Genomic DNA, 13,787 nt, shown 5'->3' on the forward strand with positions numbered 1-13,787 from the left:
TCACATTCACACGCAATGTGACAAAACACCATTTTCTCTGCTTTCACCCCCCCCCCATTATTTAACAGCCAAGTAAGTAAGTCACCTTTTTTATAGACCTTGATGATGTCCTTAATCTGCTCCCCCGTCCGGGATGCCAGAATTTCAATGAGCACATTGTCATCAGTCCCAGCACCCTGCAGATCCAGACACACAAAAAACATACAACACATTCATCTTTCATTTTAGCCATCAGGACAGCGTAAGAGGTCTGCAACCCAGAAGGCCCTTAGTTTGACCTTCATGCCTGTGTGAGATACTTTAAAGGATAAGTCCGTTTTTCTTTTACAATACAGGTCTTATTTTTTCTTTGCCATCACACATAAAAAACTATGATGTCAATTTACTCACTATGATGTCAGTTTACGCACCCTTATGGTGAGTAAATCCCAGATAATGTACACAGGACCACTGCTGGACATGGACCACCGCTGGACTCAGCTTCACAATGGTGTCTTATGGGACAACTGAACACGAGCATCAGGCATGTTTCAACAAGTCCAATTTAATCCCATTATCAAAACGACATATTTGGAAATGAAAGCCAAAGTGAATCTTAAGAGTCATTATCTGAAATGTGCAATATGATAAATGGTGGATGATGTTGCTGATCTACTTCCTGGTTCAACCTGCAGGAATGAACAGCCTATACTTAGTGTATTTATGCATGCTCAATAATCCAGGTAATCTACCGAGCTGACAATGTCTCCACCGACACAGCGGCCAGGGAAGGGGAGAAATTCCACATCTAACAGGTCCTGGTTAAGTGTGGTTATCCTAACTGGGCGTTTGTCAAAGCCAGGAAGACGCCCAAACAGTACACCAGCCAGTCGAAGAGAGAAGGACAACAGCTGTCTAAGCGTAAACCAGTGGTGATTCTGTATGTGGCGGGAGTGTCAGAACAGTTGAGACGTGTATTTTCCAAACGCTGCATCTCAGTTGCTTTCAACCTCTCCAAAACACGCTGCACCAGAAGTTGGTCCACCCCAAGGATTGGGTCCCCCGGCACAAACAGAGCAATATAGTGTATGCTGTTAAATGCCAGGAGGATTGCCATGAGTTGTACATCAGGGAAACTAAACAGATGTTGGCCAAGAGGATGACACAACACAGGAGAGCTAACATGTCAGACCTGGACTCCACAGTCTACACCATCTACAGGCCAGTGGCCACTCTTTCAAGGATGAGGATGTGCACATCCTTGATAGGGAGGAACACTGGTTTGAATGGGGAGTCAATAGGGCCATCTATGTGAAGAGCGAACGACCATCCCTGAACTTGGGGGGGGGGGGGGGGCTAAGAGTACACCTGTCCCCATCTTACAATGCTGTGATTGCAAACATCCCCAAATCCTCTGTGAATAGTACACATGGCCGTTGAAACTCTAGTTAATGGCCACACCTATTTGCATATGAAACCGGTCGTTGGTTTTGATCATTATGCAACTGTATTATTTATAAGGGTGGGGATACCTGCAGTCAGTTTAGGGCCCAGACACACAAAACCAACATCCAAGAACTAGCGGCAATGAAGGCCGACTGTTGCGTCGCCTCATGTCGCCTGCGTCTGGCCCAAAAGTAACACACCGTAAAGACTACAGCCAACGGCCAACTAGCATGTATGTTCTGCGCCGGCGTGAGAGGAAAAATTCTTGAAATGTTCAGGTGAGATGAAGACGAAACATGAGAAGAGCCTTCTGTGTGTGGCCTCTTGACTTCGTCGTTTGCTTGCTTTTGTAACTTCTGTTTCTCTTCTCGTGCACTGACTCGCTAAGCTGAACAGCCAATCAGAGTGAGCTCTTTCACCGACGGGCTCCGCCGCCAATTCAACATGCTGAATCGGCCGAAAAGCTGCCGACAGGGGTCCGACTAGTGCAATCGGTGCGGGACACACCGCCAAAACTAGGGCCACAGATGCTCACTGATGGCCTGACATTGGCCAATGGCCGACCGTCGGTCTGGTGTGTCACAGCCTCTAGACTGAAGAGGTCACTTAGTTGAGTGATGGAACGTTTCTGTCAATAAACGTGTCCAGATTTGATCTACTTCCTGGTTCAGCCTGCAGGAAGTAGCAGCCTATACTTACAGTAGGTAGTAGTAACATCCTTAAACTAGCCGGCCAGCACAACAGAGAAGTCATAGATGATGGACAGTCATGGACAGTCTGACTGACACACCAGGGGGGGTTTGTTGTTTAAACACTCCTGTTCACTTGTCCCATAAGACACCGCTGTAAAGTTGAGTCCAGCGGTGGTCCATGTCCAACATCTACTGGATGAAGATGGTGAGTAAAATGACATTATAACCGATATGTGTGATGGAAAAAAAACTATGAAAATAAGAGCCAGGTTATAAAAAAATTGAGATATCTTCTAAGACCTTTAAGAAGTTAGAAAAGATTTACCTTCAGCGCCTTCTGCAACTGAGAAGCATCGTAGGAGGTTGGTGGGGTCATCAGGGCCACGATAATACCTTCAAAGAGCCCGCCCAGCTCCGATTTGAGTGCACTGACCAAATCCTGGGAACAAATCATTCTTATTATTGCTGACAGTAACATTACTGTAATTTTCATAACTGCTGCTGTTACAGAACAGGAAGACATTTACATGGTCAGAGAGTGGTATTCACAGCAGTTTTGGGGGCTGATGTAAAACAGGGAGAAGATTTTCTAGTGGTTCTAGCAAGAAATACTTGTATGCCCTTTTTCTTAACATTACACAATGATGTACAGGAAAAAGGAAGGAAGGAAAAAGTTGCATCACGAGTAAAACAGTAAATTATACCAGTGACAAGAAGTTAACTGACGAGTCTCATCTTAAGAGCTAATGGCACAAGTCGAATGTGAGCAGTGATGTTCTGACAGTGTCTCGGTTGATGTCGGGTTAACCTCGGTCTACAAGGATCTGCGAATGCCTTTACTGTGGGATATTCCCTCGTAAACTACAAACCCCAACACAACGTGGCTCATTGCTCATAGAAGGCTGTGTCAGAAACTGATTTCTATTTGCAATTAATCATGATTTGAGCATTTCTGGGGGCATGACCTGAATGCATTCAGAGGAAAGAGTGACTAATGGTGTGTGTGTGTGTGTGTGTGTGTGTGTGTGTGTGTGTGTGTGTGTGTGTGTGTGTGTGTGTGTGTGTGTATGATTGTGCTTGAGCCTTGTCTAGCCTTGTGTGTATGTCCGTGTTTTTCTGCAGTGTGCACATTTGTATTACCTACATATTTGTATTCATGTGTAGGTCTGTGTCTTTGTGTGTGTTTGTCTGGGAGACCATGTTTGTTGATGCATGTGTATGCAAGTGTGCATGTCTATGTGTGTGTGTGTGTGTGTGAGAGAGAGAGAGAGAGAGAGAGAGAGAGAGAGAGAGAGAGAGAGAGAGAGAGAGAGAGAGAGAGAGAGAGAGAGAGAGAGAGAGAGAGAGCGAGAGAGAGCGAGAGAGAGAGAGAGAGAGAGAGAGAGAGAGAGAGAGAGAGAGAGAGAGAGAGAGAGAGATCATATAATAAACAGCAGGTATTTGGCAAATGCAAATCATTCTACAGAGAAGCCCAGTGATCATCTCTCTGGCAGTTTTAAGACACCGGACCTTTGATGGAGAGCACTTCCATTCCTCCCAATCCTAAACTGGACCAGTTCCAATTTTACACGACAATCATGACTGGAGTTCAGCCTTCCGCTATTTCTTTCAGACACCCCCCCCCACACACACACACACAGCCAAGCACAATATCCCCTCCCAAGCTACCATCTGGTGGGGATAATGAGACCCCAGGACAACCACGTACCATGGAATACCATCAGCAAGCAGGTTTTTGTTCTCCTGGCCAGGTTACTACACCAGCTGATCTCACTGATTAACACACCTTTCAACCAAACAGGCTAATCACTAGCTATGTTTCCATCCAATGGTTAAGCGAAATTTCAGTGAACTTTTCAAAGTCACACAAAAATAAAACGCGGATGTGGTAGTGGGGTGTGGTTTTAGCCTTGGCTCCAAACAGAGAGGAAAGGGGCGTGGGTTGCAGGGGAGCAGACACAATAGCAAGGATGACTGATGATCAGCCTCAGGTGTGCCTGACTAAAAGCATCTCTTTATATTCTGCAGTAATGCTGGGTCCAGGACTGACACCCTGACACACATAGACACACATATGCACGTAAGCGAGCAAAGGTAAAAGACAGCGATGGAAAGAAAGGGCATCTCCGAATAAGGACAGAGACAGAGAGAAATGAAAAGGAATCTCTGAAATGAGTGAGGACCGGCCAGCAGCGTGGAAAAACAGTTAAACTCTGTAAAAAGAGGAGCAAATAAAAGAGCCTGTTTCACCAACCTGTGCCTGTCCTCAATCTCCATACCCTCCTGTGGTATAAGCTTTTCTGCACAGCAAACTAAAACAAAATAAAACAGGCTATGCAAAATGTAATCACATCAGCTAGGTTGCAGCAATGCAGTTACAGTGGATGCCAACTGTTGAATTACAACACAAGAAGAAGCAGTCAGAAAAAAAAAAAACAGTGGAAAAAATGGATGGAAGTCTTTGTGAATTGTTATCAATTGGAAAAGTTGTCATAGTCTTTAAACACTATATAACAAAAACTATGTGAACACCCCTTCTACTGAGTGGATTTGGCTATTTCAGCCACATCCATTGCTGCTAGGTGCATAAAATCAAGCATACAGCCATGCAATCTCCATAGACAAACATTGGCAGTGAAATGGGTTATACTAAAGAGCTCAATGACTTTCAACGTAGGATGCCACCTTTCCAACAATTCAATTGGTCAAATTTCTGCCTTGCTAGATCTGCCCTGGTCAACAATAAGTATGTTATTGTGAAGTGGAAACATCTCGGAGCAACAACAGCTCAGCTGTGAGGAGGTAGGCCACACAAGACCACAGAACGGGGCCGCCGAGTGCTGGAGTGTAGCACGTGAAGATCACCTATCCTCAGTTGAACTGAGTTCTAAACTGCTTCTGGGAGCAATGTCAGCACAAGAAGTGTTCATTGGCAGCTTCATGAAATGGGTTTCCATGGCTGAGCAGCCACACACATGCCTACCATGCGCAATGCCATGTGCCGGCTGGAGTGGTGTGAAGCACACCATGTTTAGACTCTGGAGCAGGGGAAACACATTCTCCGGAGTGATGAACTATGCTTCAGTATCTGGCAGTCTGACAAACAAATCTGGGTTTGGAGGATGCCACGAAAATGCTACCTGCCCAAATGTTTGGTAGAGGAGGAATAATGGTCTTTGACTGCTTTTCATTGTTTGGGCTAGATCCTCTTATTTATTTAACCCAGCCACTGAGGAGACACAAGCCTGTGTATTCTTAGTGCCGGTCCCAAGCCCAGATAAATAAAGTGCATTACAATAGTCAAGCCAAGAATAGATAAAAGCATGTACAACTTTTTTGTAGATCAGCAATTGATAAAAAGTACCTAATTTGGAGATTAGCTTGAGCTGGAAAAAGCATGACTGAACAACATATTTGATTTGAGTATCAAAACTGAGGTTAGCATCAACTATTACCTCAAGATTCCTAGCAGGCTGCTTAAGACTACATGACAGACTACCAAGATTAGTAACAGAATGGCTGATGGAATTTTCGGGACCAAATAGAATGACCTCAGATTTATCATTAAATTTGAGAAAATTTTCGGACAGCCAGGATTTAATGTCAGAGAGGCAAGTTGTGAGATTTGCTAGGGTGCTGGGATCTGTGGGTTTTAGTGGCATGTACAAATGAGTGTCGTCAGCATAAAAATGGTAGAGCACATCATGATTTTGAACGACCTGACCAAGGGGCAGCATGTATATAGAAAAGAGAAGGGGGCCAAGAACTGAGCCTTGAGGGACACCACAACTAAACTGAGCCACCAAGGAGATAGAGTTACCCAGAACAGCAAAAGTTCTGTTGGTGAGGTTAACAGCAGAATAAGCTAAGAGCCGAGCCCTTGATGCCAACCCAAGTCTCTAAGCGATGTAAGAGGATGTTGTGATCGACTGTGTCAAAGGCAGCACTTAAGTCTTAAAGAACAAAAATCGAGCAGTCACCTCTGTCTGCAGTCAGCAGTCGGTCATTAGTGACCCCAACTAGAGTTGTCTCGTTACTATGAAGTGCTCTAAAACCAGACTGGAAACTATTAAAAACAGTATTAGTGTTCATAAAAGAAGTCAGCTGAGAGGAAATTACTCTCCCCAGAACCTTAGATATAAAAGACAACTTGGAGATTGGCTTGTAGTTACTTAGGGACAGGGGATGTAAACTGTCTGGAAAAGAACCAGAGGCCAGAGAATTATTAAGAATTTGCAGATTAAAGGGGCTGATAGTAGAAAATATCTCCTGGAGCAGCTTAGTGGGAATGATGTCTAGGACGCAGGGGGAGAAGTTCATATTGGAGACTGTACTCTCTAACGCTGAAATTGTAATTGGTTGAAACTGGGTGAAAGAGGCTGAATTAACATGTTGAATGGAAGGAATGCAAGAGCCTGGCTGGATTTGGGACCTAATATTCTCCACCTTATTTACAAAATGAGTGAGAAATTTTTCGGACAACTCAACATCAGGTTCAAAAAGTGAAGTGGAGGGACCATTAATAACAGAATCAATTACCCTGAAGAGAACTTTAGGATTGTTGTTATTTCCTGATATTAGTTCAGAGAAGTATGCTGATCTCGCATCCTTAACTGCCTTCTGTTAAATTAACATTTGGCTTTTAAGTGTTATGTGCTAATTCGAATTTGTTGACCTTCCATTGTCGTTCTGTTTTTCTACAGAGTCTTCTTAGGGCACGAGTGTAATCATTCAGCCAGGGGAGGTTATTTGATTTTTGTTTCCTAGTTTTAAACGGTGCAATTTGGTCAAGGATGGATAGGCACTGATCATTGAATGAATTTAACAGTGCATCTGGATTGAGGGGGGATAAAGGGGGATTAAAGGGTGATGAATTAAAAGCATCACAGAATTTAACTGCAGAGCCAGCACTGAGAATGCAAGTGTGTGTTTTAGGATAGTGACTAGGAGTAGCGAGTTGTAGTGGGACTTTGAAATTGACAGCTTTATGGTCAGATACAGGTATATCCACCAGATTAAGACATTCAAGAGAAACCAGATGAGAGTACAAGGTCTAAGATGTGGCCTTTGAAATGTGTGGCCCCTTTAACAGATTGAATGAGGTTTAAAAAAAGAGTCTATAAAACCCAAAAAAATGTGAGGCGAGGGAATGGGAAGGACAACAGACATGAATATTATAATCACCAAGAATAAGCAACCTGTCATATTTTGGCATGACAATAGATAAAAGGTCAGAAAACACAGATAAAACTAACTGAATTAGGGGGCCTATAAATTAAGATGCAGCGTAAAGGGAGAGGGCCAGTGATTAAAAAACATAAAACACTTTATTCTGGTATCAGCAAGGGCTCCCTCCACCATCTGCAGTTGGTACAAAATGCCGCTGCTTGGCTCATTAGCAGTATATGGACACCATCATTCTTGGTCCACTGCACACCAACACTGCTGCTGGTTCTGCTTCTCCTCCGGTCACCGAGCCTGTTACCACCGCTCTCTGTCCTGCTGCTGAGGCTACCTCTCCTCATTTGGTCACCGAGCCTGCTGCCACCGCTGTCTGCCCTGCGGCTGCTGTGGTCCCTCCTCCGGTCATCGAGCCCAGTGAGACCTGGGTCCGCCTTGGGGCTAAACCTTAGGTCCCGGTCAGCTCTACCTCGTCTCATCACGAGCCCTGGACCCTGATCGGAGCTCGTAGCAGGAAAGGGAGGCACACCTCTCATGCACCGCCTAGCTTTGACCTCCAGCTGTAGAATAAATATGATATTTTCGATCTGCACAACTTTCCACCTCCCACTTTCCACCAGCCCACTATCAGCACCAGCCCCTCCACCAGCCAAAACCAAGCACTCCTCCCACGTCAGGGCTCGCCAATCCACACCACAGTTTACACCAGTGCCGAGGAGAGCTCCTGCCCCCCTCTCTGTCCATTCTTCTCCATCCCCGCCATCATCACGGGCGAAGTTTTCCCCACCATCCACTCATGCTTATCATTGGTGACTCAATTGTGAGAAACATAAAGAGAAAATCTGCGGCAACTTTCTGTTTTCCTGGTGCTAAGGTGATTGACATCATGGAGAAAATCCCAACATCTTATATTGTCCTTCACGTTGGCTGTAATGACATATACAGTCAGACCTCAGAAATATTTAAACGCGACGTCAGCGAGCTTCTTGACTCCCTCTCGGTTCAACACAAGCGGCTCTATGTCTCTGGTCCCATCCCCCCACTTAACCATGGCGTGGGTCACTTCAGTCACGCATTGAGTTTCCACAGCTGGTTGCACTCAACCTGTGCAACCCAGAAAATAGCTTATGTTGACTATTTTAATCTCTTCTGGACTCGCCCTCCTTTCTTCCGTCGAGATGGTATTCACCCAAATGGCCTTGGATCACGCATTTTGACTGATAATTTGTTTTACACAATCGGGAACTGTCCCTTTGATTGACTATTCCCCACCACATGTCCTCACCTGGTCAATACCGGTCACCACCAACAAACCTCTCCCTCCCCTACAAACCACAACACCTCCCCCTTGTGGTCAGGAGGGCCTACTACTACCCCTCTCAGATGTAATCCAGCACTGTTGTCTATTCCGGTATTGATTAGAAATAGAAAGAATCGAGTGTACGTAATTAATGGGGTAAACCAGTCAAATCTGTTACCTATTCCATAACAAACCCAAGGCTACCACAAGGGCTCAGCAAGGCTAGCTTTACTCAATATCAGATCTTTAGACAACAAATCATTTTTAGTAAATTACATTATAACATCCTACAATTTGGATTTTTTTCTTTTTCTTACTGAGATGTGGTTAACTGAAGGCAACAGCACTACTGTTCTCAACGAGACAGTGCCAGAATTTTTTTGTTTTATGAATACCTGCCAGACTTGCAAGAAAGGAGGAGGAGTAGCTGCCTTATTTAAAGATGTTTTCCAGTGCAAAGAGATTTTACTCTGTGATTCTAACTTCTTTTGAGTACCTCAGTTTTATATTGATGGGTGCTCCCAAAATTCTATGTTTAACCATTTACATTACATTACATTACATTACAGTCATTTAGCCGACGCTTTTGTCCAAAGCGACTTACAATAAGTGCATTTAACGTAGGAAATCAGGAGAACTACTAGTCATCAGAGGTCATAAGTGCATCTAAACAAGCATCTAAGAGCAAAACCATAGACTGAAGAAGAGGGGAGGGGACCGGGTCAAGGGAGCATGTGGTGGGGCGACTGGATGTGATGAGGTTTAGAACCTTGTCGGGGGAGGGGGAGCGAGGTGGGATAGGGTGGGACGTGGAGAGGTGAGGGAGGGTGCAGAGGGTGGGATAGTGCAAGCAGCACTAACCGGGTGGTGAGAAAAGGAGGATCTGATGTTGTTTACCTTCCTGTCAAAGAAGTTAGCGAAGTCATCAGGGACATTTACAGACCTCCAAGATATTCTGTTAATTTTATTGATGATTTTACTGAACTACTATCAGTTATTACTATTGATTATAACTTCTTTATCATAGCAGGGGAATTTAACATTCATATAGATAATAACATGAACAATAATGCCAAAGATCTCTTTGCTCTATTTGACACTTTTGGTCTCTCGCAACATGTGAAAGAGCCCACGCACACTCGAGGCCACATTCTAAAGTTGGTTAATCTCTAAAGGTCTCGACATTTCCTCCGTTATGGTTAAAGACTTGGCCCTTTCTGATCACTGCTGTGTCTTCTTTGACTTACTGATCATACCAGATGTTCAAACTAGCTCTGTATCTGTTAAGAAGAAGTGTATAAATGAGGGTAATAATGCTAAGTTTATGGAGACAATAACTATGTCACAAACCATGAATTCACAGTCAGCTGATGTACTCCTGGATAATTTTAACTTGAAAATTCTGAATGTCATGGATGTTGTTGCACTGGTAAAAGTCAAAACTGAGAAAAAAGAAGGCACCTTGGAGAAATACAATGATGGTAAAAGCCATGAAAAGAGAATGCAGGAAAGCTGAATGCAAATGGAGGTAAACTAAACTTCAAATCCACTACGACTTGTATAAACAAAGCCTTTATAATTTTAACTATGAGTTATGCAAGGTTAGACAGCTACATTTTTCTAATTTGATTAACGGGAACATTAATAATACCCGTGCTCTATTTGCCATGGTTGACAAGCTTACAACCCCCCCCCCCCAAAAAAAATAGATAGCCCCAGAACTCCTCTGCACAGAGAAATGTTATGAATTTGCTTGCTTTTTTGGTGAAAAAAATTAAAACTATTAGACAGAACATCAACACCACACAGTAAAGCAATAACACTATGCAGTCTCTACAACCGCCTACAAATAATTTGGTCATTATGTCACAATTTAATACCACTGATCAAGAAACTCTAGCAGAAACAGTTCGGCATCTTGAATCATCAACATGTTGTCTCGACACACTGCCATCTGATTTTTTAAAACTATTTTTAACTCTGTAAAAACGGAGTTACATCAAATAGTTAATAACTCACAGCTGTCAGGCACTTTCCCAAAGTCACTAAAAATAGCTGCCATTAAGCCACCCCTAAAAAAGGGAACTCTGGATACCTCTGTATTAAATAACTATAGACCAGTTTAAAATCTTCCTTTTATAGCTAAGATAATCAAAAAGTTGTTTCTAATCAACTCAGCATTTTTTTAACTAAAATGGTCATTCTGACAAATATCAATCAGGTTTCTGACCTAACCATAGTACTGAAACCGCTCTTATAAAAGTGTTAAATGACATACGGTTGAATACTGACTCAGGAAAAAATATCCATTCTGGTTCTGCTTGACCTCAGTGCGGCATCTGACACTGTAGCTCACAGAATACTGTTGGACGGGCTGGAACACTGGGTAGAACTTTCCAGAGCAGTCCTTAATTGGTTCAGGTCTTATTTAGAAGACCGGAGTTACTTCGTCACCACTGGCAGTTATGAATCTGATAGAGTGGCCATGACATGTGGAATCCCCCAGGGATCAGTTCTCGGACCACATGCTGCCTTTAGGCCAAATTCTTCAGAGCAACAACATGGATTACCATAGTTACACAGATGATAATATGCTATATCTGGCAGATGATCTCAGCCCAATAGACTCACTGTGTCACTGTTTGAAGCAGATAAATAATTGGTTGAGCCAAAACGTACTTCAATTAAATAAGGAAAAAAAAAAGATTATTGTGTTTGGCAACAAAGAGAACTATTATAAATGAATAACTCAAGTCTCAAGCTCTAAAAACAAAAGACCAAGTCTGAAATCTTGGCGTTTTAATAGACTCAGATCTCATGTTCACCAGCCATATTAAAGCAATCACTAAAACAGCCTTCTATCATCTTAAAAATATAGCCAGAATCAAGGGTATCCCAAAATGACCAAGAGGAGCTCATCCATGCTTTTATTTCCAGTAGAATTGATTACTGTAAGAATCTCTTCAATGGTCTTCCCAAAAAGACCATTAAACAGTTGCAGCTTATTCACAATGCTGCTGCTAGAGTTTTAACCAGAACCAAGAGAACAGAGCACATTAATTACTCCAGTCCTCACATCTATACACTGGCATCCAGTTAGTTACAGAATAGATTTTAAAGTGCTGCCACTTGTCTACAAATCACTGAATGTTGTAGGCCCAGAATACACCACTGACATGCTTGAAGAGTATAAACCGGGTCAGGCTCTAAGATCCATGGACTCAGGTCAGTTAGTTCAGCCCAGAGTCCAAACCAAACAAAGTGAAGCAGCATTTAGCTGCTATGCTGCATGCAACTGGAACAAACTACCAGAATCTTAGATGTGCCCCAAATATAAACATTTTAAATCTAGGTTAAAAACATTTCTTTTTTCTTTTGCCTATGATTGAGCATTGAAACTTGCACCCCATTACAACTGCACTTTAATTATAGAAGTCGATCTCTAGTCACTCCCAGCGGGGAAGTGCTTTGTATTTTTTTTAATTTATTTTTTATAGTACCTGTCTTTTAATTATATTACTATTTTTAATCACTAATTCAAAGTACATTTTATTTACTTTGTACTCTTTTAATTATATTTTATATATGATTGTTCCTATTTGTTTTTATTTACTCTCTTTTAATTATATTTCATATGCTTGTTCCTTTTCTGTTTTTATTTGTGTAAAGCACACTGAATTGCCTGTGTATGAAATGTGCTATATAAATAAACTTGCTTGCTTGCTGTGCTTGCCTCCCTGTTATATTTCGAATTGATTTTAAAATTTTACTGCTCACTTTTATGGCTTTAGATGGTGTCGCTCCTTCATACATTTCTGATTTATTGACCTGGTATATGCCCCCTTGACCATTAAGATCTGCAGATGGCGCCCTGCTGGTTATTCCCAGGTCTTGGTTTGTCACAAAGGGTGATGGGGCTTTTGCTGTTAGAGCCCCCACAATATGGACCTCTCTTCCTAATGAACTAAGACAAACCAAGTCTCTAGCTTCTTTTAAATCTCGTCTTAAAACTTTTCTCTTTGTGAAAGCTTTTACAAATATTTGATATTGGCTTTTATTTATTCCTACTGTTTTTATCTCTACTCTTATTTGATCTTATTCTTATTTTTGCCTTGTCTGTTTTTTTTTTTTAATGACGCACGTTTTAAAATTGTTTTAGAAAAGTGCTATATAAATAAAATTATTATTATTATAAATGGGGAGGGTTGTGTCAGGAGGGAAATCCAGTGTAAAACCTTTGCCAAATCGAATATAAGGATCATAAATCAGATTTCCATACCGGATCGGTCGAGGCCCGGGTTACCAATGACAGCCACCGGTATTGTTTACCAGCAGGGTGCCGGTGGAAACTATGCTACTGTTGGGTGAAGGAGAGGGAGAGGGGGAAGGCATGTCCAGAGGCAGCGGGAAAGGAGAAAGGGTAGGAGTGTGGAGGTGAGAGTTGGAACTTCGAATGTTGGCACTATGACTTGTAAAGGGAGAGAGCTGGCTTATATGATGGAGAGAAGGAAGTATACTGTGTGTGCAAGAGACCAGGTGGGAGGGGAGTAAGGCCAGGAGCATCGGAGGTTGGTTCAAACTCTTCTACCATGGTACGGATCGAAGAAAAATTGGGGTAGGGGTAATCCTGAAGGAAGAATATGTCAAGGGTGTATTGGAGGTGGAGTGTTTGACAGAATGATGAGTATGAAGCTGGAAAACCCAAGGTGTGATGATGAATGTTATCAGTGCAAGTTGGGTGTGGGATGGTAGAGAAAGAATTCTGGAATGAGTTGGATTAAATGGTGGAGAGTGTACCCAGAGAGGAGAGAGTAGTGATTGGAGCGGACTTCAATGGGCATGTTGGTGAAGGGAAGGGAGGTGATGAGGAGGTGATGGGTAAGTATGCTGTCAAGGAGAGGGATGTGGAAGGACAGATGGTGGTGGATTTTGTGAAAAGGATGGAAATGGCTGGGGTGAATACATATTTCAAGAAGAGGGAGGAACACAGGGTGACATATAAGAGTGGGGGAAGATGCACACAGGTGGGCCATATCTTGTGTGTCTGACATTCTTGTGTAGGAAGCGGGGTTGTTGTGAAGCGTCTAGTGTGTTGGTGTAGTGTTGTGTGTCTGTCACGTCTCACTCTCAACCTTCACCGCTGGCTAGCAGAAATGCAAACAGGAGAGCTGAGCACATAAGTCTCTCCC

The 13,787-nt window shown here is 42.8% G+C and overlaps 1 protein-coding gene across 1 annotated transcript in view; it reads right to left on the reverse strand.

Moving 5' to 3' along the window:
- The window catches only part of anxa5a (annexin A5a), a 47,066-nt gene that overhangs the window by 23,693 nt on the left and 9,586 nt on the right, over nucleotides 1-13,787 (reverse strand). The window contains exons 4-5 of the mRNA XM_056292296.1: nucleotides 2,443-2,556; nucleotides 86-176 (exon numbers count right to left, since the gene is read on the reverse strand). Coding sequence (XP_056148271.1) covers nucleotides 86-176; nucleotides 2,443-2,556 — 205 coding nt within the window. The remainder of the gene's footprint in view (nucleotides 1-85; nucleotides 177-2,442; nucleotides 2,557-13,787) is intronic.

The sequence above is a fragment of the Lampris incognitus genome, chromosome 1, assembly GCF_029633865.1.
Source record: "Lampris incognitus isolate fLamInc1 chromosome 1, fLamInc1.hap2, whole genome shotgun sequence".
Classification (NCBI taxonomy): Eukaryota; Metazoa; Chordata; class Actinopteri; order Lampriformes; family Lampridae; genus Lampris; species Lampris incognitus.